The sequence below is a fragment of the Bombina bombina genome, chromosome 4 (assembly GCF_027579735.1).
Source record: "Bombina bombina isolate aBomBom1 chromosome 4, aBomBom1.pri, whole genome shotgun sequence".
NCBI classification, from domain to species: Eukaryota; Metazoa; Chordata; class Amphibia; order Anura; family Bombinatoridae; genus Bombina; species Bombina bombina.
In genome coordinates, this window is record NC_069502.1 from 383,968,206 (window position 1) to 383,996,174 (window position 27,969).

At 36.4% G+C, this 27,969-nt stretch overlaps 1 protein-coding gene and 1 long non-coding RNA gene across 2 annotated transcripts in view; both read right to left on the reverse strand.

Annotated features, from left to right (window-relative positions):
- LOC128656312 (uncharacterized) overlaps positions 1-13,161 on the reverse strand; it is a 135,921-nt gene extending 122,760 nt beyond the window's left edge. Inside the window, exon 1 of the long non-coding RNA XR_008401990.1 lies at positions 12,715-13,161. This is a non-coding gene — a long non-coding RNA (uncharacterized LOC128656312). The remainder of the gene's footprint in view (positions 1-12,714) is intronic.
- A 6,404-nt stretch (positions 13,162-19,565) lies between these two features.
- On the reverse strand, positions 19,566-21,746 carry LOC128655396 (signal peptide peptidase-like 3). Its single transcript, XM_053709035.1, has one exon. The coding sequence runs from the start codon at positions 21,589-21,591 to the stop codon at positions 20,440-20,442; it is 1,152 nt and encodes a 383-aa protein (XP_053565010.1). The 5' UTR covers positions 21,592-21,746; the 3' UTR covers positions 19,566-20,439.
- Positions 21,747-27,969: the final 6,223 nt, after the last annotated feature.

The following is a 27,969-nucleotide window of genomic DNA, read 5'->3' on the forward strand; positions in this document are numbered from 1 at the left end:
ACTAACTAGTCTACCTATTTAAAATAAATACAAACTAACCTGTTAAATAAAACCTAAGATAGCTACAATATAACTATTAGTTATATTGTAGCTAGCTTAGGTTTTTTTTTTTTTTTACAGGTAAGTATGCATTTAGTTTTAAATAGGAATTATTTAGGTAATAATTGTAAGGTTTATTTAGCTTTATTTTAATTATATTTAAGTTAGGGGGTGTTAGGGTCAGGGTTAAACTTATGCTTAGGGTTATGTTAGGGTTTAATATATTTATGTAGTGATGTGGGAGGCCAGAGGTTATGGGGTTAATAGTTTAATTTAGTATATTTCGTTGTGTGGGGCTTGTGGTTTAGTGGTTAATAGGTTTACTATAGCGACGGTGTGGGCGGACGGCAGATTAGGGGTTAATAATATTAAAGTAGTGTTTGCGATGCAGGAGGGCAATGGTTTAGGGGTTAATAGGTTTATTATAGTGGCAACGATGTTGGGTAGCGGCAGAAGAGGGGTTCATACATTTTAATAGTGGTGGCGATGTCCGGAGTGGCAGATTGGGGTTAATAATTTTATTTTAGTGTTTGCGATGAAGGAGGGCCTCGGTTTAGGGGTTAATAGTTTATGGGTGTTAGTGTACCTTTTAACACTTTAGTTATGAGTTTTATGCTACAGCTTTGTAACGTAAAACTCATAACTACTGAGTTTAGATGGTGGTACGGATCTTGTCAGTATAGGGTGTACCGCTCACTTTTTGGCCTCCCAAGCAAACTCGTAATACCGGCACTATGGAAGTCCCAAAAAGGTGTGCGGTACACCTATACCAACAAGACAAAGTAATAGCGACGTTAGGAAAAAAGCAGCGTTATGAAGCATAACAATGCTTTTTCACTCATAAAGCCAAACTCGTAATCTAGCTGTAAGTCAGACGTATATCAGTGTGGGTGGCAGTAAAGGGGATTTTTTGTAGGTTTCTAGATGAAACTAGCATGTTTTGTTACCCTTGAACCCACTAATTCATATAAATAAACACTGAATATACAAGGGTTAAAGCAATGCAACAACGTGTAGAACATACAGGGCAACCAAAGTGTTAATTCACAGCTGCAAAGTACGCTTACAGCAAAAACTGTTTACAGAAATTGTAGGCAGCAGGGATCCTAGTGAGCATAACAGCCAGCTGGAGATAAAAAGTATGAGGGAGGAACAACCACTAAAGGTGGTGATGCCGGAATCATCAGCAAGGCAATAAAGCATAGAGGTTCTTTGCAATGGGACCTGTATGTTGGAGCTGCTTTCCAATCACTCAGTATAGTGCCTGTCAGCAGGGCCGGATTTACATCTCAGGTGCTTGTAGGCACAAAAACCGGAAAGGGTTAAACACATAGTCAATGTCAGTTCTGAGACAGCAATACACATCTGTGCAGACCCAGATGGACTCATAGGACATGTTTACTGACAAGCCATTAGCCATTAGTGTATTGCTTTTTCTGGACTATGTGCTTAACATTTTCTTGGAGTTAAACACAGTTTTTGGTAAACAATAGCAATATTAAAACTAGCAGCATGTAAGCTCATCAACAACCTTTGCAGCCAGTGGAAGAAAATATAAAATGTAGGTCTTTTTTCCACTACATGAAAAAAATCTTGTGAACTCTGATATTTTTGATACAAATACACACAGATGTTACATTTATTTTGTTCTGAAATATAAATATAATATGATGTTGCTCTCAAAGGAAAAAATGTAATGTTGTAGATTATATGTAATCCAGGGGTCAACAAATGCGTTTAAAATTAGATGGCAGTAAGAATGTTTAGGAGCTCTACTTTTAGGACCCAGACAGTGGTATTTATATATAGATCTAAAGTAAATAATCCAGAAAATTCAGGGGTAACATTCAACTTACCACAAAACACAAAAATACCACACTTGATAAAAGAACAGATGAACAATTTTTAATGCAACCCTGAAGCAAAATGTAACCCCGACTATCAAAAAAGAATACAGCACATAACAAGTGAATACACTGCAATCCTCTCTGGTTGCCAAGGGGTTAAAGTGTGCTCTGCTTGTTATGTTGTCATTCTAGGCAGCATTTAGTAGCCTTGTACAGTCCTAACCTGTCCTGAAGCCTTCATTCCTTCAACAAAAAGTGTCTGCTCCACATCAGCATGGAACTTGGCTGTGTGAGGGAGGCAACAGAAGTACATAAAATAAAAGTGAAACTTTAAAATGTAAACAATGCCTGGCGAAAATGGGAGGGGTTTAGTTTTAATCTTTGCCCATCTCTCCTTCATGGCTCCCTGGACTGCTGTAACATATTCCCAATGATACACTCAATTCTGTAAGCAGCTGGCAGCACAATTCTTACTAAAATTAATGCCCTTATTAAGATACACTGACAGGCAGGCACCCCTCACTGCAATGCGCCTGTAGGCACATGCCTACTGTGCCTAATGGGAAATCCGGCCCTGCCTGTCAGATATTTATTTATAGAATTATTGGCCCAGCTCCTCCTGGTGGGATCTACATCTGAAGAAGAGACCTGCAACATGATTTTCTTGGTCCATTAAAAAGGTATTAAAATCTACTAAAAGGAACCTCCTGGTGTGTAGCTCTCCACATTACCATTCTTATTCTCTGTGTCATGCTCCACCTAGATAGAGTGATACTATGCAAACCTGAGAAATAATATAGTGTGGCTGTCATCTATTGCTCTGAATCCCCATGCCGAGTCATACTGGGGGAAGCTTGAAGAAAGAAACAGTTGCACCATCAAATAAACCTCTTTTGGACAGATTACGAGTTTTGCGCTATGAGCTGTGCGGTGCTAATGTGCAGGTTTTATTCTCACCGCTCACTTAACTGCAGCGCTGGTATTACGAGTTTTTACAAACCCGGCGTTAAAAGACAAAAAGTGAGCGTAGAGTAAAATTGAGCTCCACGCTGCACTCCAATACCAGCGCTGTTTAAGTCAGCAGTGAGTTGGTTGTACGTGCTCATGCACGATTTCCCCATAGATATCAATGGGGAGAGCCGGCTGAGAAAAAGTCTAACACCTGCCAAAAAGCAGAGTAAATCTCAGTAACACAGCCCCATTGATTCCTATGGGGAAATAAAAGTTATGTTTATACCTAATCAGTCTTGAGAAAGGTCCTGTTCAGGACCGAAATGCGTAGACACTTACTGATACCACGGCTCAGGTTCATTCCATATAGGTAAGCAGAATACTTATTCTATTGGAGATAGTAGAGTTATTGCACCATACATGTTATTTTTCTATAGGAAATCGACATACACCATACACTTTGAGGATTAATAATCAACCATAAAGGTGGATGAAGAAAACTTCTTTCAGGAAACCAACCACCTTTGGATTATAAAAGAAAAACCTACACACAAACAAGGAACCTATACATTTTTTAGTGATATTATCAAACTTCCCCTAGGTGTACACCTAATTTGCTCACGAATATCACAAAGAACACATTTTTTATCACATATTTTTGCATTTTGTAATTTTATTTTTATCATCTACTTTTTCACGGATACACTTGTTATTTGGACATTTATTTTTTACCAGCATCATTTTTCACGTGTGTCACACCCTTTGGACATTTGTTTTGGACATATTATTGTAATACCGCATCTTATTTTGATCCACCTCTAGGATTATTCAGGGATTTTTAGCAATACTTTATATTGGTATTTGAAACAATATTCTATATAGGTACCTCAGAGACATGATTGTATTCTACTGTATCTTAATGTGTATTTGATCATTGTATATATCGTCTTTTGTATTTTAAATTAAACTATTTTTATTCATATCAAGTTATACCTTTATAGATCCCACCTTTAGCTATTTTAGCGCTCCTCCATTGCTAACTTTTCTGTCTTGTTCTTTGAGATCTGGTTGAGAGACCTTGCCTTTAGGAGGAGCTTGTGTGGTTGCATTTTGGCGCTGTAGATATCAATACATACACCTAACACCCTAACATGAACCCAGAGTCTAAACACCCCTAATCTTACACTTATTATCCTCTAATCTGACGCCCCCAACTTCGCCGACACCTAAATTATATTTATTAACCCCTAATCTGCTGTCCCCAACATCGCTGACACCTACATTATATTTATTAACCCCTAATCTCCCTCCCCCAATGTCGCCGCAACCCACCTACATTTATTAACCCCTAATCTGCCGCCCCCAAACTTGCTGCCACTATTCTAAATTTATTAGCCCCTAAACCTAAGTCTAACCCTAACTTAAATAAATCTAAATAAAATTACTATCATTAACTAAATTATTCCTATTTAAAACTAAATACTTACCTCTAAAATAAACCCTATGCTAGCTACAATATAACTAATAGTTACATTGTAGCTAGCTTAGGGTTTATTTTTATTTTACAGGCAAGTTTGTATTTATTTTAAACTAGGTAGAATAATTATTAAATAGTTATTAACTATTTAATAACTGCCTAGCTAAAATAAATACAAATGTACCTGTAAAATAAAACCTAACCTAAGTTACACTAACACCTAACACTACACTGCAATTAAATCAATTCCCTAAATTAAATACAATTAAGTAAATTAAATTGGCTTAATCACAAACAAACCCTCCCACTAAATTACAGAAAATAAAAAACAAAATTACAAGATATTTAAACTTATTACACCTAATCTAAGTGCCCTATCAATATTAAAAAAGCCCCCCCCAAATAAAAAAACCTAGCCTAAACTAAACTACCAATAGCCCTTAAAAGGGCCTTTTGCAGGGCCTTGCCCCAAAGAAATCAGCTCTTTTACCTGTAAAAAGAAATACAAACAATCCCCCAACAGTAAAACCCACCACCCACACAACCAACCCCCCAAATAAAATCCTAACTAAAAAAACCTAAGCTCCCCATTTCCCTGAAAAGGGCATTTGGATGGGCATTGCCCTTAAAAGGGCATTTAGCTCTATTGCTGCCCAAAGCCCTAATCTAAAAATAAAACCCACCCAATACACCCTTGAAAAATCCTAACACTAACCCTCGAAGATTGACTTACCGGGAGAAGTCTTCATCCAAGTGGCAAGATGTCCTCAACGAAGCCGGCAGAAGTGGTCCTCCAGACGTGCAGAAGTCTTCATCCAGACGGCATCTTCTATGTCTTCTTTGGAATGAATATCTCTTTAAGTGACGTCATCCAAGATGGCGTCCCTTAGATTCCGATTGGCTGATAGGATTATAGGCTAGGTTTTTTATTTGTGGGGGGCTTTTTTTTATTTTGATAGGGCTCTTAGATTAGGTGTAATTAGTTTAAAGATCTTGTAATTTGTTTTTTATTTTCTGCAATTTAGTGTTTTTTTGTGATTTAGCTAATTTAATTTAATTTATTTAATTTAGGGAATTTATTTAATTGTAGTGTAGTGTTAGGTGTTAGTGTAACTTAGGTTAGGTTTTATTTTACAGGTACATTTGTATTTATTTTAGCTAGGTAGTTAGTAAATAGTTAGCTATTTATTAACTATTCTACCTAGTTAAAATAAATACAAACTTGCCTGTAAAATAAAAATAAACCCTAAGCTAGCTACAATGTAATTATTAGTTATATTGTAGCTAGCTTAGGGTTTATTTTAGAGGTAAGTATTTAGTTTTAAATAGGAATAATTTAGTAAATTATAGTAATTTTATTTAGATTTATTTAAATTATATTTAAGTTAGGGGATGTTAGGGTTAGACTTAGGTTTAGGGGTTAATAAATTAAGAATAGTTGTGGCAACATTGGGGGCAGCAGAATAGGGGTTAATAAATGTAGGTAGGTTGTGGCAACATTGGGGGAGGGAGATTAGGGGTTAATAAATATAATGTAGGTGTCGGCGATGTTGGGGATGGCAGATTAGGGGTAAATAAATATAAATGTAGGTTGCGGCGATGTGCGGATCGGAAGATTAGGGGTTAAGAAGTATAATGTAGGTGGCGGCGATGTTAGGGGCGGCAGATTAGGGGTTAAAAAATGTATTATAGTATTTGCAATGCGGGAGGGCCTCAGTTTAGGGGTTAATAGGTAGTTTATGGGTGTTAGTGTACTTTTTAGCACTTTAGTTATGAGCTTTATGCTACAGCTTTGTAGTGTAAAACTCATAACTACTGACTTTAGAATGCATTACGAATCTTGGAGGTAGAGGGTGTACCGCTCACTTTTTGGCCTCCCAGGACAAACTCGTAATACCAGCGCTATGGAAGTCCCATAGAAAAAAGGGTTTACGAACTTTACGTAAGTTGGTTTGCGGTAAGGCCAAAAAAGTGTGCGGTGCCCCTAAACCTGCAAGACTTGTAATACCAGCGGTAGTGAAAAAGCAGCGTTAGGACCTTTTTTTTTTGCTTTTTCAGCTTACCGCAAAACTCATAATATAGCTGTTTATCCCTTACTTCTGCAGGCCGGAACTTGATGGGGTTTGTAGTTTCCACATGTAGCCTGGAGGAGATTCTGTAGACCACCCGCCACAATCACAAATGAATAAAACTGGCATGCAGATGGTGGGCAGCTGTCAGTATGGGTTACTTTTAATGCTCATAAAATCAGGCTCCAGGTCTAGTTATAAAGGCACCATTGGTGCCCTGGAACATGGGTGAATTGAGTTCTGCTGTAGGAAAACTACAATATTTACTTATTCTAGTCTTTTAATTAATATGTGTGGCACATCTCACAAATTAGACTGTATACTAAGAACTATAAGATTTAGAAAGTAATCAACATACTCTGACAATCTAGTAGTTAATGTGTTTATCAAGATACTGTAGCTTGTCCTGGGGGATTCTTGTCAATATTTACCCCTTGCCAGAAATTGCTAAACGTGACATCATATTATCAAATCCATAGAACAAGCTGAATTAATCTATGTTTACAATATTCCTTGTTCATAAATGTCCTACTTTTTCATGTTTAAGAATCCTTATTTACAAGGCCAGTCTACTCAGCATAAATTGTCATTTCCTTGAAGTAACTGTGAAAAAGAAAGCATTCAATGATGTTTACATGGGTTTTTCTTTATTTAAAACCAAAGTCAACTAACCAGAGTAACTACATGTGCAGTTACACTTTAACTACTCTTTTTATATTTAACTGCATGGGGAAAACAAAAAACAACAACCTGCCAATCAGTATCATAATTGCTTGAATGTGATATCATGGAAATTTACCATAGTCTTGCTGGATGTCACCATAACGGTCATAATGTTAGTATAAAGTATATTAATTTGCAGTTGTTATCAGATAACGCCAATTATGGAAATATATGTAGCAGGGAAGTCAGCAGGGGCATTTTAAGTTCTGAGAATTAGAAAATCCTCAATTTTTATAGCTAAATTACACGAAAATGGGTCAAAATGATAAATCAATTACTGTTATTTCACTAAGCATAACTATTTGATTTAAAAATCCCAAGGTGTTTACTGAACTGCATTAACTTGTTAAAAATATTTTAACATGTTTAAACAGCATTTTCCTACACAATAGTCATAGTTGAATTGAATGCCCCCTGTAAGTGTTCCATGGGACACACTGTTCCTGTTCTTTGCATACCTTGGAGATAGATAATGGTGTTTGTGTTTCAGTTTGTTTAGAAAACATGGCCCAAATATGATCTCAACCTCATTTTCATTTTGAGCGAGTTGGCTGACATAGGTGGCAGATGCTTTTATATCAACCAGATTAGTGGGAACACACTAATGAAAGCAATTTGGTAAATGCCGACAGAGCATTCAACTAAACCTATTAAGATATATGCATAGTGACCCATTATGTTCTGTCTGGGAAAGAGACCATATAATTGATTATGGCTAACAAGTAGGTTAATTCTAAAAAAATTGATTAGACTTGTCAAAAGCAACAACTATCGCTCAGAGGTCTCAATAAACAACATCAGCCAAGACAGTGGCACACGGAAAAAGTATCTACAAGAGTTTTATGGAACTTATTCTTCATTTGAGCTTCCTACAACACTAAATTGTATACAACTTAAGCATAAAAAACAGCCATTTCACATATTTTCTTTTAAACATAATTAGATGACAAAATACACGTTTTCTTTTAGTTTACAAGAAAACATACAAGCATTTGTTCTTTTTTCAAGAAAATATACAAGGCTTTGCTTGATTTTTGTTATACTCCAAAAACCAAGCAATACACATTCATTTGCATGAATTAAAAAGCACATATTCTTTTGTATTTTTCTTTGAGTAAGCATGAAAATATGTGTCTGGCTTTAAGTGTATTGACTAGACATGCATTCATACACTTTTGTTCAGTTATGAATGCCGAATATGGGCAAATTCAGATATTTTTGTGTGTTGCATTTTCACAAGAAGAAATCCGGCTCCGAAAAGAGCCAAATGCCGCTAGCAGCCACCATATTCAGCATTCGTTGCTAAACTAAAGTGACAAAATACACGTCTAGTATAGACGTAAATTGTACACAAATATACCATATATCTTTTTGAATCTAGCTGCTACTTTACTCCATTGGGATGGTTTTGCATATATAATATGAAAAATAAAAATGTAAAGAAGCTTTACTTGAAGCTTATACATACATCTATCATTGTGTTAGATGCATTAGCACTTTAAAAGGGACAGTTTACTTTAATTATTGTATTGTTTAAAAAGATAGACAATCCCTTTATTACCAATTCCCCAGTTTTGCAAAACCAACACTTTTATATTAATATACGTTTTACCTCTGTGATTACCTTGCATCTAAGCCTTTGCAGACTGCCCCCCTTATCTTAGTTCTTTTGACAGACTTGCATTTCAGCCAATTAGTGCTGGTTCCTGCAGAACTCCATGGGAGTGATTACATTGTTATTTATATCGCACACATGAACTAACACTGTCTGGCTGTGAAAAGATAATAAAATTTACTGATATAAGAGGTGTCCTACAGGGACTTAGAAACATGAAGAGATTTAGAGGTTATAAAGTATATTAATATAACAATGTTGGTTGTGCAAAGCTGGGGAATGGGCAGTAAATGTGTTATCTATCTTTTTAACCAAGAATAAAAAAAAATCTAGTAGACTGTCCTTTAAGATGGATGCACACTGGTTGATGTCAACAATACAATAACATTAAAAGGGATATAAAAGTTCCCACAAGTTTAATGCAACAGTAAAAGTAATTTAGGTTTTATGTTAAGAGAACATACTTTTCTTATTTAATACTCAGGCGTTCATCGTCTGGCAAATGCTGATGGCAAATTTGCCTCTAATGTTTCCCAGAGTTTTATGAATGTTTGCTCCTGTGCACTTATCAAGTACAGGCTGCAGATTGGCTGAAAGCATGCCTGCAGCCAATCTGGAGCCTGTACCTGAGTATCACATGGCAGTGAGCCTTCAGAGAGCAGTGGAAGCAACTGGAGAAAGCAATTCCATTGGCATTTTCCAAAAGAAGAAAGACGGAGTTTCAAATAAGGTAATTATGTTCTTTTAGTATAAGTCTAGAAATGGGAATCTTTGTTCATACATCAGAATTTTCACCCCAAGCTTCTCTAAATCCCATAGAATATAAACCTGTATTGTTGCTATATATATATATATATATATATATATATATATATATATATATATATATATATATATATATATATATATATATATATATATATTTAAATCTCAGAACCATAGGAAATATTGTTGTTATTACCAGGGGTGGACTGATCAGTTGCTCTATCAGTAACTAAGCAGTTAAGTGTAGGTTTAGTGGGGGCCCTTGTGCCTGGATGTGGGGTTTGTGTCTAGGGGGGTGCCTAGATTGTTGAGTGTCTTGTCGAGGGTCTGTTGCTGTGAGGGCCATGGAGTGTGGGGTCTGGACCTGGAAGTTGGGGGCCCTGTCTCTGGTCCTTAATTGTGGGGGCCCTGGATGTGGGGGGGCCTGGTGGGAGCAGGGCAGGGAGGCTTTCATGTTAATTTTCAGAAATTTGAATACATTTGAGTCAGTGTGAGACTGGGGGACCCTTCCCTTATTTTTGCCCGGGGCCCTGATTGGTCTCAGTCCGCCCCTGGTTATTACCTTGTCATTTTTATTCAGACTTATGAAGAACAATATTTTGAACAAAAGAGGTCACTAAAGAGCACATTTGCTCTAATACTTCTATTCTTTTGTTATTCTTTAGATATTCTACATTAAAATAATAATGAGCAAAAAATACATCAAATTCAGAAGCAGGATATCATTTATATAGGAGTCGGTAAGGAACTTGGTAAGATGCCTTTTACGGATATACATTAAATTCTTAATATATTCAGGTGCCAGAACTGAAAGTTTAGAAACATGGCAGAAAAGACTTATAGCATTGCTTCCTGTCTCTACCATACACATGATCATTGATTAGATAAAAAATAAAATGCTCTTATTTGTTTTATCTTCATATTATTGCGTAAATATTCCTTATAAGTGTTTAATGACTACATGACAGTGCTTAACAGCTACATGCATATGCTACTCCTGACTGGCTGACCTGCTTTGCCCAGCTCAATAAACTGCATCTCCCTTTGCAGTTATTTGTCCTTGTTAACTATGTTAATTAACTTTATTTGGGTATCACAATATAGTAGTTGACAAGGGACATTTGGGCATAAAGAAAATTCTATAGCAAAGTATTACCATATCCCTTAAATGGACAAAATATGAAAAATATTTCAACTATACAAAACAGCAACAATCATTTATAATAAAATTATTTTTTGCATGAAAAAAGACTAATACATTTTGAAATGTCTGATAGTTTAAAAAGAAAAAAAAAAGATACATTTGTTTTAAATCTTTCTTTAAAGTATGTAAGAAGTTGGAATATAAAGAACAGGAAATTGAAAGGTTACTTTTATTGGTGGGTAGTGAATCAAGGCCAAGTGCAAGCTAGTCACATTGAAAATATGGTTTCAGATACAATATCAGAGTCTGAGTAAAAATAACTGAACATTCACTTTGTAAACCATATGTATCTACACTATCTTCTTAGCAGAATTTCATTTTAGTTGCTTGTGTCCTTTGACACCATATTGGAAATTATATTCGGCTTTCATCCAAGTCTTAGAGGCAAACAAGAAGCTGCAATGCATTAAATTATAACAAACTGTTCCAAGTCTGGCAAGAAGCAGAAATCATCAGCATCTGAATGTATCAAGTTGAGTGCTATGGCCTTTTTCATCCTCACAGTTATATAAATAAAAAAAAATTAAAGAAACAATATTGCTACAGGTGCTTCCCAAGGCACATCTACTTTGCCTAAGGGTCACTCTAGAAATATTTAATTATACCATTGAGAGACACTCTGACATACAAAATATGCAAACAATATGTGTCCATCAATTCAAGGACCAGTCACATGATCATTAAGGAACAACCACATGATCACAACTTTCCATAAGAGTGACATGAGAATTATTTCTTATCTAAAGAGGTATGTGTGGTGTGTGTCTTCAGTTTAACAGTCAAAGGGGAAAGAAAAAAACTACTTTATCTTAATGTGAAATTTAGAAACAAAAAACATATTATTTTCTTATAAGTCCATTACAATATGTCACTAGTCTACTAGTTCAGTGCACTACCGAAAATGTTGAAATGTCTAAAAAAAATTTATATATATATATATATATCACACTTTTTCCTCTCATATCAGTATGACAACTGAAAACCAGTATACACAGGCAATCTCATAACAACCTACAGTTACAAATATCCACTGCTAATAAATATTAGGGTTTAGATCACAAAGTTCACTGACCTACGAAAGTTATCCTAGAAAATCAATTGTAAATAAACTGCAATTTTACATGGAAGCATGATGAAATTACCTCCCCTCCCCCACTCCAGTTCTTAAATACTGTACATTTCCCTATAATCATATGTGTTTCCTGGAAGTACCAGATGCACACAGTATGTGTGTATATATATATATATATATATATATATATATATATATATATATATATATATATATATATATATATATATATATATATATATATATACACACACACATACTGTGAAGTTCAAATGGTTCTATAAATAGTTTAGTGGCAGCCTGATAATGGTTCCTATTACCCTACTATTTACTTAACACCTTTCCTGACAGATCATTAAGCTGATGGCCACTCTGGTTGTGAAAGGGGTTAATAACAGTGGGAGGGAAAGAATGTGGAAACATCATACACCCTTTGAATGCCGTACAAAAGGAGGTACACTTCCTGCATAGAGTGGGTTATTAGGACTTTAACTTCTTGACTGCCAGATAAGGCAGATATTAAGTTGTCAGCACTTTAACCCCATGTCTACTAGGAAGAGCTGGAATGCATTCTTACACAACACGTTGCAGCCCTAACTACCAAAGGGATAATTAAATACACACACACACCCTCCCCCTTCTACTTTGGACTGTGAGCTCCTATGTCAGGGATTCCCTCATTATAAAGCCTGATTCAGCACCCCCCTCCCTGCATGGGAACAGCTATAGCAGTGTTGCGATAATCAAAATAAAATGACACTAATAGCAGTCCAGCATGAGCAAGCTGAGAGAAACAATGTTATACATGTTACTGACTGCCCATCCCCCAGCCCTTCCACAACAGCTCCCCCTCTCCATGCTCTGTACGCATATAGCCCCAATAATCTCTCTCTACAAGGGGCACACACCCTACTGCTCACCCTCAGACACCCACACACCACAAGGGACTTACCTTGATATTGTTGCAAAGATAAGCAGCTCCCTCCCCAAGCAGATACACAGCCACAAAGCCTTGTAATATGGTTATTACCCTGGTGTGAGAAAGGAGGGGGTGCAGAGCACAGCGATGAGGGGGGTAAATCCACGAGATATATGATGGGGGGAGGGGGCAATTGCAAGTGATTAGGTTAGAGAGGAATTGAGGCAGAATGTAAAAAGCTGTTACTAAGAGAAAGAGCCAAACGTTTCAATGCAGCCAACGGCTCTTAGACACTCAGGAGGTGACCGGCTAGGCAAAAGTGGGGTAGGCCAGTTGATGCTGCTGCACACAGCAAAACAAACCCAGCCAGAAGCTGGGGAGCCACAGAAGTCTCATATTCCAGTGGGGATATGGAAACAAACACAGCAGCTCAGAGGATTTAGCTTCTATTTAGGTGAGAATGGCACAAGGATAGCTCCCTCCCTGTCACTGTCCTCAAATATAGCAAAAAATATCACAAAACTCACCTGACAAGCTTGGGGGAGGGTGTGTGTGAATGTATGTTAATCCAATAAATAACAACCCAAACAATTAAAATAGGAATGACTCACTGACCCAAACAGCTTACCATCTAAACACTGTAAGAATCAAAACAAATAAAGAATGTCAAAATAAAGACTTTCACTTACTGGCAATTTTTATTGCAGTAAACACACTACATATTATAGTACACTCTTTTTGACATTCTGCTCAGTCTGCAAATATGAGCATTTGCCAAGAACTGTTTATTCAATATTTTCTGCAAAGAAAAACAAACAAACAAAAAAACAACAACCTGACATTTATCAATAGTGTTACCATACATGCAATTAGTATAATGCTGCAGTAAGATATTTAAATGCTTATTTTTAGGGCTTATGAATGCTTGACCCTGCCACAAATTGTAATGTATTTATGTTAAATCAGTAACAGTTATGTTTAGCTATTTTTAGACCCAGATTTATTTTTGTCAAAGGGCAACACACTAAGATCTGTGCAAATCCAGATCTACTGTAAGTGTGTTACACTTTCACAAGAAGAAAATCCAGCTCCGAAAAGAGCCGAAACGCCGCAAACGTCCACCTTCTTCCACATTCAGAGTCATCCGAAACCTCCAAATGCACATACCTGTTACAAACGTTGGTGTTATTATTTTCTTTAAATTGTAAGCTCGTTTAAAACAAATATTGTGTGCATTAGAAAACTCTCCAGTCTCCAGTATAGTTTGTCTATCAATTCTGACACCAAAATAAGAGTACTGCACTTTTTATTGAACCATTTTTTTTTGTACTGACATGGTTAAACCTATTTATATAGTGCTATAGCAAACTCAAAAAACATCTGAAACATCCCCCAAATAAGGCAATAAACAAGCTGATTAGACAGGTCACATGCTGATTAGACAGGTCACATGCTGATTAGACAGGTCACATGCTGGATTAGACAGTTCACAAGCTGTAAAACCTGCTTTAAGGATCATGTAATCCACACAGACATGAATCATTATTACTATCATTTGTTTGTAAAGCTTAGACTTGACAGTAGAACTGATACATGGGTAGGAGTGTCCTCCTCCATTGAGCATAAAATCTTAATACGTATTATTTTAACTCCTCCCTTTTCTCAAATCCAGTCCTCAGGACACACTAACAGGCCACATTTTCACAATATAAAAATATTCGCATTTTCATGTACACTTTTCTATGAGAAACCGTCATGGACTTTGTGCAACATATTAGGTTTTTTTAGCTGCGCAACCCCAAATGCCAAAAAGCCATAACACTTGCAGTGTTTTAGCAAATGATTTGTTGCGCGACTTGTAATCTTGCCCTTTAGGAGGTCTACGATGGGTTGAAATTTTATTTATACAAAGACTGTATTTCTTTTTTCTATTAAGATGTTGTTTTGTTCTGTGAGAAAAAAAAGCAAGGTTCTATTTTTTCTGCCATTTTTTCTCGTCTGCACGATTTAACAGAAGCTATTGATTTTTGTGAACAGACAGGCCTTTAACATTTTCTCGCATTATTTTCTCACAGCACACACATTTTTTTTCATAAACATTTCAAGCATTTTGCACATCTGGAATAAGTTTTTGAAACTTTCAGAGAACTGAAAACTCATTATAACATTATATTATATTTCCATTTATTAGACAGTATAGGGTGGTATATACACATAGGTAGCAATTGTTCTTAAAGGGATACTGAACCCACATTTTTTTCTTTCGTGATTCAGATAGAGCGTGCAATTTTAAGCAACTTTCTAATTTACTCCTATTATCAATTTTTCTTCACTTTTTTGCTATATTTAGTTGAAAAAGAAGGCATCTAAGCTAAGGAGCCAGCCAATTTTTGGTTCAGGACACTGAACAACATTTAGCCACCAATCAGCAAGCACAACCCAGGTTGTGAACAAAAAATGGGCCAGCTTCTAAACTTACATTCTTGCTTTTCAAATAAAGATGGCAAGAGAATGAAGAATAAATTGATAGGAGTAAAGATGCTTAAAATTGCATTGAATCATGAAAGATAAAATTTGGGTTCAGTGTCCCTTTAAGGGGATACACCATCTCCAGTCAGTAATGCCACAGGTCATTCTCACTCTCTATCTATCGTAATTGTATATGTTGTGAATTTAAATGTTCTTATGTGTTATCTAATTTGCAACAATACAAAAATTCTGGTAATAGACTGGGAGTGAAATAGTGGACCACAAAGTTAGATATCAGTGAGTGTTATGAGCTACATTTAAATAACCCATAATATTTTATTTCTGTAACTGTTTTCAGTGTAAGACAGCATAAAATAAGTTGAAGCACTCATAATAGTCCACAAAATTAAAGGAACATAAAGTGAAAATGATATATATTATATGTGTTTGTGGCATATATTGCACCACCAGTTACATGTACATGATGTTTCAATGCAAGTATCATGGAGAATAGGTTTCATTAGAAGTCATTTTCTAATAAATGTATCAATTTCACTACCATGTTCCTATAATTCCTAATTGAATTTTACAATATTTTGGTTATTCTGTTTAATTTTATATTGTTTTAAGTAGTGCTGTAATTAAATAACCAATCATTTTTATTTCTGTAATTGTTTTCAGGGTAAGACCAATTAGTATCTTTTATTATTTTGTCACTTGCATACCCAGAACTCCTGTGATCAACATGAAAATTGGAGGGCAGAACACACGTGTTAGCGTGCTTCTGTTTGTGTCTTTCTCTATATTTTACCAGGAAGCACAGCAAGATATGCCAATAGCAATATAACAAACATACCTTCATTATAAAAAAATATAATGAAACCTTAGTGAGACCAGATCACATGGATTTTAGTGAATATGCAATGTAGCATGATGATCAGAACTCATCTCTAATTTGCACTGCAATTTTCTTGTCAAGTTTTATTGAGTCTTGGATAACAGAGCACATACAGATTGTCAAGGATCCCTAGAGATAAACTGAAAAATAAAAAGCCAATACAATGTGTACTTTTTAGCTTAAATAAATTTGGAACAGTTATTTTTCAGGAGACAGATAATTTTGTGTACATTTTGATTGTTTAAGAAGCCTGCAGTTTATAAATATATATGTTGATGTTAAGTCAACAACACATGTAAGTGGTAATAGAGCTTTGTATTTGCATTTGGGTTTGATTGATTTCCAATATTGTTGTTCAAATACTGGAGCTGTGTTATAAATTGTACAAAACAGTAAAATATGCTAAATTAACCTAAATAATTATGCATAGTTGAAAAGAACTTAAAGGGACAGTCTACTACATCATTTTTATTGTTTAAAAAAGATAGATAATTCCTTTATTACCCATTCCCCAGTTTTGCATAACCAACGTGGTTATATTAATATACTTTTTTACCTCTGTGATTACCTTGTATCTAAGCCTCTGCAGACTGCCCCCTTATTTCAGTTCTTTTGACAGACTTGCATTTTAGCCAGTCAGTGCTGACTCATAAATAACTTCATGGGAGTGAGCACAATGTGATCTATATGGCACAGATGTACTAGCACTGTCTAGCTGTGACAAACTGTCAAAATGCCCTGAGATAAGAGGTGGCCTTTAAGGCTTAGAAATTAGCATATGAGTCTTCCTTGGTTTAGCTATCAACAAAGATTACCAAGCGAACAAAGCAAATTTGATGATAAAAGTAAAATGGAAAGTTATTTAAAATTGCATGCCCTATCTGAATCATGAAAATTTAATTTTGACTAGACTGTCATTTTAATACTGCACATTTGGTGAACACCCATGTTGAAGGTGCAAATGTTTATTGTTTACATGCAATATGCATAGACTTGATGGGCCTTTTTGGTTTTTATCTACTATCAAATTCTATGATTTTAAGTTTCTATGTCTATTGCTAATTGCTGTACCGGTGACAGTTAATATATATGAAAACAAAATATTAAGGTATATTTTTTTACATCTTTACAATTGTTGGTTTTCTAAATTCTAAAGTAATGGGTGTCGCCATGTTTGGAATTAAGTTTTCCATTTATCTTACTCTCCTGCTGAGAACAGTTATAGACAGCTATACAATAGACATTTTAAGAGATTTTCCAGACACAGACTTGTTTAAACAAACTCTATTTTATTGCCTGAATAATATCTGTACCTAATTTTTCTCAGTAGAAGATAGAGACAAAGAAAGATTTTTTTTTTATATCCATTACTTTAGGAAACTAAACCTTAACACTTATGACTTCAATATTTAAACAATGATATTGTAAAAAATAAAACAAAAATCTACATATTACGCTAACGCTAGAATGTTGCTTTGAATACGTCATTATGTGTAACATCCATTTACTGTTTAAAGGGACATTAAACACTAAATACATGCTAGATAGAATGATGCATTCAAAGAAAAGATGAGTCCATGACTAACATGTAGATGTATTTTTTAAAGTTTCATTAGTTGTTTAAAAAGTGACAAAATAAGTGTAAAGTTTTAGTGTCTATAAAACAGTGGGAGCTGCCATGCTGTAACTTGTGTTACCTTCTCTGCTGTGGCCAATTAGGGTCAGTTATACATAGGTCACTAGAGTGTGCAGCCAATGGTTGTGCTGCATTTAACAGTGTTCTGCACTTCCATTTCTAACAGGAACTGAAAATCTCACAATTTCAGAATGGGATTACAGGCAAAGAGGACAAAATAAATAATGAAAGTATATTGCAGAGTTGTTTTATATATACAATTTATCATTTTATATTACCATCTCAAAGTGTTTAATGTCCCTTTAATATCCCTTTACTAAATCAGTAACATATTTTCAAGCTTAATTATATCTCAAAAATGCTTCTGATGGAATTTAAAATAATCTACTGTGTATTTCAAATTCCTCTTTTATGTCCCTTTAAGGGGGAGGAATTTTTATCCAGCATTCTGTCAACTGATACAAAATATCAAATACTCACTGATCCTCCTACCTTTGTCCCAGTTTCATAATAGGAAAGGCTTGCTTTTCTTGTTTACAAATGGGCAGTCTTCCAATATAATACAAAGATACATTGTGCCTGGATTTAGAGCAAGAACAATTTATGGCTTTTATTTGTAACTTGTATACAACATAACATTGTACTGTGTTGCTACTATTAGATCACAGTATTATTATTTATATTGCAGTTTTTACTTTTTTAAAATAAAATATTGAATATCATGAATCAACAAATTATTAAGGATTGTTTTTTTGATATGTTGACCAGTTTAATTAGACACTTTTGTTATAAATGTATCTTGTTTGAGAGGCGGTTTAAAGCAGAAGAAAATGTAATATATATATATATATATATATATATATATATATATATATATATATATATATATATATATATATATATATATATATATATACACATTCACCAGATTCAGAATGAACACCACACAATAAATTCTGCACTGGAAAGCATTTTGCAGCTTTGGGAATACAGCACAAAGAATCCATATAAATAACAACCCCTCAAGAAGGACAAAAAGAAACATCCCAATAAACATAATGATACCCGATTTTGAAAGTGGATTGATGATGTCACTTATGATGTCACTGGCATTGCCCTGATGACATAATTCTAAGTTTACTGATATTTGATTAAATACAGCCACACGTGGGATTTTAGAAGATCAGTAGATTTGCACAATCAATAATTGCATGAAAACAAGATAACAAATCTCAGGCAAATTTCAAAGTTATGTCTTTTTCCTCTCCTCCTGTATCATGTGACAGCCATCAGCCAATCACAAATGCATATATTTATTTTTTTATAAATTCTCGCACATGCTCAGTAGAAGCTGGTGACCAAAAAAGTAAATATACACTGCATCTGGCATACAAACATGTGCCTCACAGGTCATATGTCTGGTAAAAGCTATCACTAAAACAACCATGACTTTCACTAAAAGCATTTTTTGTTTAATTAAGGATGTTACAAAAATGCTCTTAATCTAGAATAAAATGCCCTGATGGATATTTGAATTTAAACTTTAAAGGGATACTAAACTCTATGTTTTTCTTTTATGATTTGGATAGAGCATGCAATTTTTTTTTTTTTTTTGGAGGAGATTTTTTTTGTTGTCATTTTTGTGGGATGAGGGTCACATGAGAGGTTCAGAAGTACAGCAGACAAATGAAACAATACTAAAATACAAAAAATAAAAAAAAAAATAAAAAAAAAAAGAGGAAAAAAAATAAAATAGAAACCCCCCTCAAAAACAAATGTATTTACAGGAAGGTAACATTATTATGAAGGAGGGAGCGATGACCGCACCAAGTCACACATGCAAGAGTCCTGGGTTACCCCTAAAAACAATGCTGCACGCGATTGGAGAGACAAAAGGTTTGGAACATTTCATCTGCCCTAGATCACTACATTGATCAGAACCAAATACAGTCACTAAACAGCCCATGAGTACATCAGAACGAGCACACAATACATTGGCTTGGAACTGAGGCTTCACTTTTGCTGGGATGGATTAGTCATACTAAAGCTAAAGATGAAAGTGCAGAACATGCGACAGATCGCAGGAGGCTTGACCTGATCCAGCTCTTTTGCGAATATTTATATTATCCATAGAAAATATAACGCAGTCTTGCCCTCTGCAAAATGACATGGGGTGAAATGCAATTAAATACGACAGACTATGGATATACTGCGAGGAACTCACACACTGGTTGGGTTCTAAAAAGTCACTTCACACCACAGAAGATATTTAACTAAAAAACAAGAACAGGTAGGGGAGCTGGAGAGAGGACGTCACCTCTCCATATGGGGTCTTGGTCCCACAGGTTGTGAGGGATCTGAAAGTCAGCAGCAGAGGGGCCTTTAATGTCACATGCTACACAGAGCTACCAGCAGGATACAACTGATTGGTTTTACCCTCACAATCCTGCTGGATCTGGTTTAATTTAACTTTATCTTGTCCGCTCCTGATATAGAATGAGTCACTGAGGGCGTCACTGAGGGCATCACTGAGGGTGACACAGCCACTCTCACAAGTAAAGGGCATCTGCAGTGAGAAGAGCAACAAACCTTTTTCCAGAAAAGTCTTTTTGTTGTTGTTATTTTACACAAAATTAATTTATCCAAGGTCCATCAGCTGTCGTCATGTCAATTACATGCCGAGATTTCCAGAGAGCAGAGAAAACCAAAACTAGGAAATCCTGACAAGTTTGGCCTTGTGTGTCTTCTGCTCCCATCATACCTCAAGGAAGCGGGAGCTGCTGGCCTTGACATGGAATGGTTCTGACCACATTCTGCGTAGATCACCTTTCAGGTAGGCCATAGTGAGAAGGGGTAATAAGGTGAATGGTACCAAATAGAGCAGGGCAGGCTGAGCAGCTCTATGTATACGAGATGCCACTGTTGCTGTTAATAAACCCACAAAGTACCCAATGAGCGTGCAGTGGAAGTAGGAGACCTTATGCATGCGCCCAGAAATTGCGGCCCCTGGGGAGCCGCACGATTCACTAGTCGCCTGCTTCTTGTAGTTATCATAGCGAAGGACAAAGCAAAGGAGAAGTCCAGGCATCACAATATCTCCAATTCCCAGCATGGAGAAATGACTCCCTGTGGAACTGGGAAACACAAGTTTTCCTGGCAAGGAGAGCCTGGGTACATCTCTACCAACATTAGGTCCTAGATGAAGCTTTCTAGATAAGACATCAAGAGGATTGTCTGCAGGCTGAGTAGCCACTTTCACCATTACATTGCTGTTAAATATGTAGGCAGAAAAGAAAACCCAGAACACATCATATATAAGCAATCCTGACAGCAGGAGACAGGATACCTTCAAACTAGGTAGCCTCACAAAGGCAATCATTGCTACGCAGAGTCCCATGGCCAACGCATCCATGAGCAACCAGTGACCTGTGAGCACCCAAATAAGGACAAGCAACACAGAGAGGGAAAAAGACAGAAGTTCTGCGACTGTAAAACGCCCACAGCAGCCAAAGGAGATTTTGTTCTGAGTAGAGCAGGGTCGTGTTAAATACTGACACATGGGGAGGAGGAGGAATGCAAATGCTATTGTTGCAAGTACTGCAGTGCAAATAGTAAAGACAACCTGAACGGAGTCAAAAAAGAAAAACATCACTAAGAGCGAAACTGAAGCTCTTATGGGGAGGAACAAAGCCTGTGTGGAGTCAATAGTCTGGATACTATTATTGGTGCTGTTTCCACTAAATGTTCCAGGCGAGCTACTACCATCCTTCTCCTTGTCTTGATTTTCAAAGTCCATATTGAGAGACCTGAAGCTGCCATAGACTATGAGAAGAATTGAAATTAGGAACGTAGAGACTTGACTGGAGTCCACCAAGGAATACGCCCATGAATAGGTCTGTTCAGCCATGGCGACAGCTCCTCCGGGGGTCAGGGCTCGGGCCCGGTGTTTATCAACAGCGGCTTGGGGTGTCCGCGCACAACATGACGGCCAAGACTTAGTGCGTCTGGAGATCGGGTAGCTGGGTAAGTTGGCCCATGACAGGGAGCTTGGGGAAACCGTTAGAGGATCAGAGCATGCAATTTTAAGCAACTTTCTAATTTACACCTTTTATACATTTGTATTCATTCTCTTGCTATATTTATTTGAAAAAGCAGGAATGTAAGCATAACCATTTTTGGTTCAGAACCTGGGAAGCCCCTTCTGATTGGTGACTAAATGTAGCAAACCAATCAGCAAGTGCTACCCATGTTCTGAACCAAAAATGGGCCGGCTCATAACCTTACATTCCTGCTTTTTCAAATAAAGATAGCAAGATAATGAAGAAAACTTAATAATAGAAGTAAATTAGAAAGTTGCTTAAGAATCTTGAAATAATTTTTTTGGGTTTAGTATCCCTTTAAGTGGTTATAAGGTGACTGAGGAATGTCACCACATGGGGGTTTGGTTTGCTTATCATGATTGTTGATGCAAAACTGATAATCCACCTTTTAAAAACATGTGGCACCATAAAATCTTAGGGAGGGAGGGAAATGTTTACAAAAGCTTGCATAAATTGCCTTAGGGCTCCATTTATCAATCATTTGGGGAATTCTCCTTTCTGTTCTCCTATCAGTTCTCCACAGCTCTCCTTAGGAGAGGAGCACATGTGCGCCCATATTTATCATAAAAAAGTTGTTTTTTCTCCATGGGAGAGCTGAGGAGAGCTGGGGAGAACTAATGATAAATTTCTCCAGTCGGATTAGTATCTTCTCTTTATTTATCACTAAAAATAAGCAACTATTCTCCATGTCAATCATTTATAAACCAATAGAAATCTTTATACAGCCTTCCTAGTAGCTTAGTTAACGCCCCTCTTCAGCAAACTTTCATATAAGAAAATAGATCTACATTTTCATTGTTTTTGTGCTTAAATTTTAGCGCTTTTTTATATCTTATTTTTATGCCCCAATAGATATAATTTTTGTGCTCTGTTATATACACTGCTCAAAAAAATAAAGGGAACACTTAAACAACACAATGTATCTCCAAGTCAATCACACTTCTGTGAAATCAAACTGTCCACTTAGGAAGCAACACTGAGTGACAATCAATTTCACATGCTGTTGTGCAAATGGGATAGACACCAGGTGGAAATTATAGGCAATTAGCAAGACACCCCCAATAAAGGAGTGGTTCTGCAGGTGGTGACCACAGACCACTTCTCAGTTCCTATGCTTTCTGGCTGATGTTATGGTCACTTTTGAATGCTGGTGGTGCTTGCACTCTAGTGGTAGCATGAGACGGAGTCTACAACCCACACAAGTGGCTCAGGTAGTGCAGCTCATCCAGGATGGCACATCAGTGCGAGCTGTGGCAAGAAGGATTGCTGTGTCTGTCAGCGTAGTGTCCAGAGCATGGAGGCGCTACCAGGAGACAGGCCAGTACATCAGGAGACGTGGAGGAGGCCGTAGGAGGGCAACAACCCAGCAGCAGGACCGCTACCTCCACCTTTGTGCAAGGAGGAACAGGAGGAGCGCTGCCAGAGCCCTGCAAAATGACCTCAAGCAGGCCACAAATGTGCATGTGTCTGCTCAAACGGTCAGAAACAGACTCCATGAGGGTGGTATGAGGACCCAACGTCAACAGGTGGGGGTTGTGCTTACAGTCCAACACCGTGCAGGACGTTTGACATTTGCCAGAGAACACCAAGATTGGCAAATTCGCCACTGGCGCCCTGTGCTCTTCACAGATGAAAGCAGGGGCACACTGAGCACATTTGACAGACGTGACAGTCTGGAGACGCCGTGGAGAACGTTCTGCTGCCTGCAACATCCTCCAGCATGGCCAGTTTGGCAGTGGGTCAGTAATGGTGTGGGGTGGCATTTCTTTGAGGGGCCGAACAGCCCTCCATGTGCTTGCCAGAGGTAGCCTGACTGCCATTAGGTATCAAGATGAGATCCTCAGACCCCTTGTGAGACCATATGCTGGTGCGGTTGGCCCTGGGTTCCTCCTAATGCAAGACAATGCTAGACCTCATGTGGCTGGAGTGTGTCAGCAGTTCCTGCAAGATGAAGGCATTGATGCTATGGACTGGCCCTCCCGTTCCCCAGACCTGAATCCAATTGAGCACATCTGGGACATCATGTCTCGCTCCATCCACCAACTTCACTTTGCACCACAGACTGTCCAGGAGTTGGTGGATGCTTTAGTCCAGGTCTGGGAGGAGATCCCTCAGGAGACCATCCGCCACCTCATCAGGAGCATGCACAGGCGTTGTAGGGAGGTCATACAGGCACGTGGAGGCCACACACACTACTGAGCCTCATTTTGACTTGTTTTAAGGACATTACATCAAAGTTGGATCTGCCTGTAGTGTGTTTTTCCACTTTAATTTTGAGTGTGACTCCAAATCCAGACCTCCATGGGTTGAAAATTTTGATTTCCATTTTTTAATTTTTGTGTGATTTTGTTGTCAGCACATTCAACTATGTAAAGAACAAAGTATTTAATTAGAATATTTTATTCATTCAGATCTAGGATGTGTTATTTTAGTGTTCCCTTTATTTTTTTGAGCAGTGTATTATTTTGGTGCTCCATTATATATTTTTTTTTTTACTCCATCATAAATTATTATTGCACTCCAATAACCATTATTATTGTGCTTTGTTATAGATAATGTTTGCACCTTGTAGAGCCCTTTTTTTGTGTGTAACTGCTTCTACAACTGGTAGAGAATAGATTTCTAATGCTGTTCTCCACTTTAGCTATGGAGAACTTTAAGGTAGGAACTTGCAGGAGAACTTTCAGTCCTCCACAGGAGAATATAAATGATAAATTTGTAACTAGGAGAATTATGAGGAGAACTATATGAAATACGACTAAAAAGTTCTAATTTAACCCTTTTTTTGGAGAACATGTTCTCCAAGGAGAGTTAGAACAGAGTAGGAGTATTTTACAGTCGAACTTGCCCAATTTTAGGAGTATTTTTGAATGATAAATAGGAGAATTATTTCTCATGAGAACTTTTAGGAGAAAATATAGGAGAATTGGAATGATAAATAGAGCCCTTAGAGTATTAACCCAAGCCTAACTGGGAGAAAGTGAAACAAACACATTTTTAAGATGTATTTTACAACAAAAGGCTGCAAAAATAAATAATAAATATATATTGCAATAATGTTTCACTTATAATAATAATGAAACATTTTGGGCTACATTAATGGAATGCTAAATTATTGTGCACCCGCTCGGAGTAGCAATTAGCGCTTATAAAATTAACCAGAGATCAGATCTCTGGTTATTTTTATAAATATGCCCCAAATGGCCCCAAAATACTGTCTAGATCAAAATGGCTCTTTGTTTTGATTTTTAAGGTCAATCTAGAATTTGGAACTATAACTGTAAATTATTTATAATGACTATTAATATAAAGTCCTAGATTCTGTGCTTGGAATATAATAGCTGCATTTTTCACTGCTTTTAAGAAGTAACACATTATTTTACTTCAGATAGTAGCTTCTTTAAAGGGACCCTCAAGTCAAAATTAAACATTCATGATTTAGATAGAGCAGTTTTAATCAACTTTCCAATTTACAATCAAGAAAATATGCACAGTCTTTTTCCACATGATACGGGTAAGTGGAAGCAGACATCATTTTAAAATTGTCCGAAAAAAAAATACTACTCATTTGAAGTTCAGACTAAGTGCTATTGAATTGTCCTTTATAATTTATTTGTTAATTATGCAAATCTGTGTTTACTGGTCCTTTAAAGGTGCACTAAAAGGAATATAATTATATTGTGCATATGAAAGAATTCTGTTTAAAAATAATTTTCATGAAAAAAAGTTAAAGTGGTTTATTTTTTATTATGAAACTAACAGGAACAGCAAGATTGCATAATAAAAACAAAATACAGAAAAAAAATTACTCAAATAAGCATTTTTTATGACAAACTTTAGTTTCCTTTCATTTTCCTTTACCCTGTATCATGTGACAACCATAAGCCAATGACAGACATATACGTACATACTGTAAAATCATAAGCCAATCACAGACATATACGTACATACTGTAAAATCATGAGCCAATCACAGACATATACGTACATACTGTAAAATCATAAGCCAATCACAGACATATACGTACATACTGTAAAATCATAAGCCAATCACAGACATATACGTACATACTGTAAAATCATAAGCCAATCACAGACATATACGTACATACTGTAAAATCATAAGCCAATCACAGACATATACGTACATACTGTAAAATCTTGAAGATACTCAGTAGCAGCTGGTGCCTCAGAACTGTGCAAATAAATAGAGTGTGCACAGTGTAATAATAGAACTACATGGAAATGTGTTTTGTTTTTGTATTGCTTTATCTGAATCATGAAAAGTTAATTTAGACATTCATATCCCTTCAATTGTTCCATGAGAAAGAGTTGTGGGGCATTCTATTAGTGGGATACGGCATTTTCAAAATCTCAATACATTAAAAAACAGGTTTTGAGTGGTTTTCAATTGACTTAATTAAGAAATTGTTATTGAAACCTCTTATAAATCCTGCTCAGACCCTTCAACCTTTTTCCATCAGTTTTCTAGAATTATGCCCTTTATAGCAAAGCTATTTTTGTGAGGGCTAAAAATCTCATGCATGCTTAGTTTACATTTTCTCAAAGATGATAATTTCCTAGTTTAATTAAAATATTAAAATAGTGAGGGAATTATGCTCTTAATCTATGAAATATGCTATAAATACAATTATGACACTTGAATGCTCGTTACTTACTGCTGTTTAATATTTGGACATATTAATTTGAATCATATAATGTCACAAAAAGAGTTTAATTTGTCACATATTTAAACTTGTTAAGAAACTATCATTACCTGCAACTATACATACAAGACAGTTGTCAACTATATTTTTCTAATTTTTGATGATGTTTTTCTTTCCCATTGGCTGATTTTCTTTTACGTCGGGCATCATAAAAAATACACTTGTTTTACAGAGGTTAGTATACTATTTAAAGTAAAAGTTAAAACCTTATGACAACTTCTGAATGTTTGGAATATACCACATTGTAAAGTTTATTTATAAGATAATTTATTTAAGTTGAGATCCTCCTCACAACCTACCAGTGAAGTTTGCTAACCAACTCCATGAGCTATTGAATGTTCTTACAAGACTAATTCTCCAATCTGGAATCTCGCTATCTTTGACAGACCCAAATCAATTAGTCCACCCTCCAAGCTACTATACCCCAACCAGTGATGTGCAGTCACTAGAGGCAGGTGAGGCAGTGCTTCACCTCTCATATGGGCAAATATATATATATTTTTATGGGCTTTAAAAAAATAAAATAAAAAAATTGCAATTTTTTTCCCCCAGCATTTTTTTTTCTCACAGATACATGTTGTGCAATGGAGAGGCACAAGCAGGTCTGCCCACCATTACACAACATGCTGCGCCATCTACTGGATGAAAGTGGTTAAGATCATTGCATGGCCCATAAGTGCTTTATTTGAGGCAGTCCTATTTGGGCTGAACCAATCTAGTGAGAGGCATTAGTCAGTGGAACTTAGGGTTGGGGCTGGGTGTTAAATCATATAAAACAAAACAAAAACGGAAAAAAACTACTTTAATTTATTTTGTTGCTGTGCTGTGAAGCTGCTAGCTTTTGCTAAAGTGAAAAAGAGAGTTCTGTGCTTCCCCTCTAAGTGCAATGGAATGTGCCACTGTCACTTCCTGAATACAGACAGAGGCAGAGCAGGAAGAGATTCAGTCAATAAGCAGTGTTTAAGACACATCTTTGAAGTAAGTTCTACAACCTTTGATTTCACTGAAAGGGATTCTGTTAGTGAAAATTATAATTTAATGAATGTGATTTAACAGCAGTTGAAGGATCGTTTTTGTATTTTGTTTCCTCAACCTTTACACCCACTAACTTAACAGCTTGCCTTCACTTTCTGAACTCTCTGTAGCTCTGCTGTTTTATTACTTAAAAATGCAGTGGTCTCTCTCCCTCCCCCCTTGTGTGTGTCTCTCTCTATCTATCTATCTATCTATCTATCTATCTATCTATCTATCTATCTATCTATCTATCTATCTATCTATCTATCTATCTATCTATCCATCTCTCTCCTTATGTGTTGTTCTCCCCATGGTCTCTCTGTCTCTCTTCCTCCCCCTCTGACTCTCTCATCCCTTATGTGTCTCTCTAACCCTCTGTGTTTGATTGTGTCTCTCTCTCTCTTTCTCTAACCCTCTGTGTGTGATTGTGTGTCTCTCTTTCTCT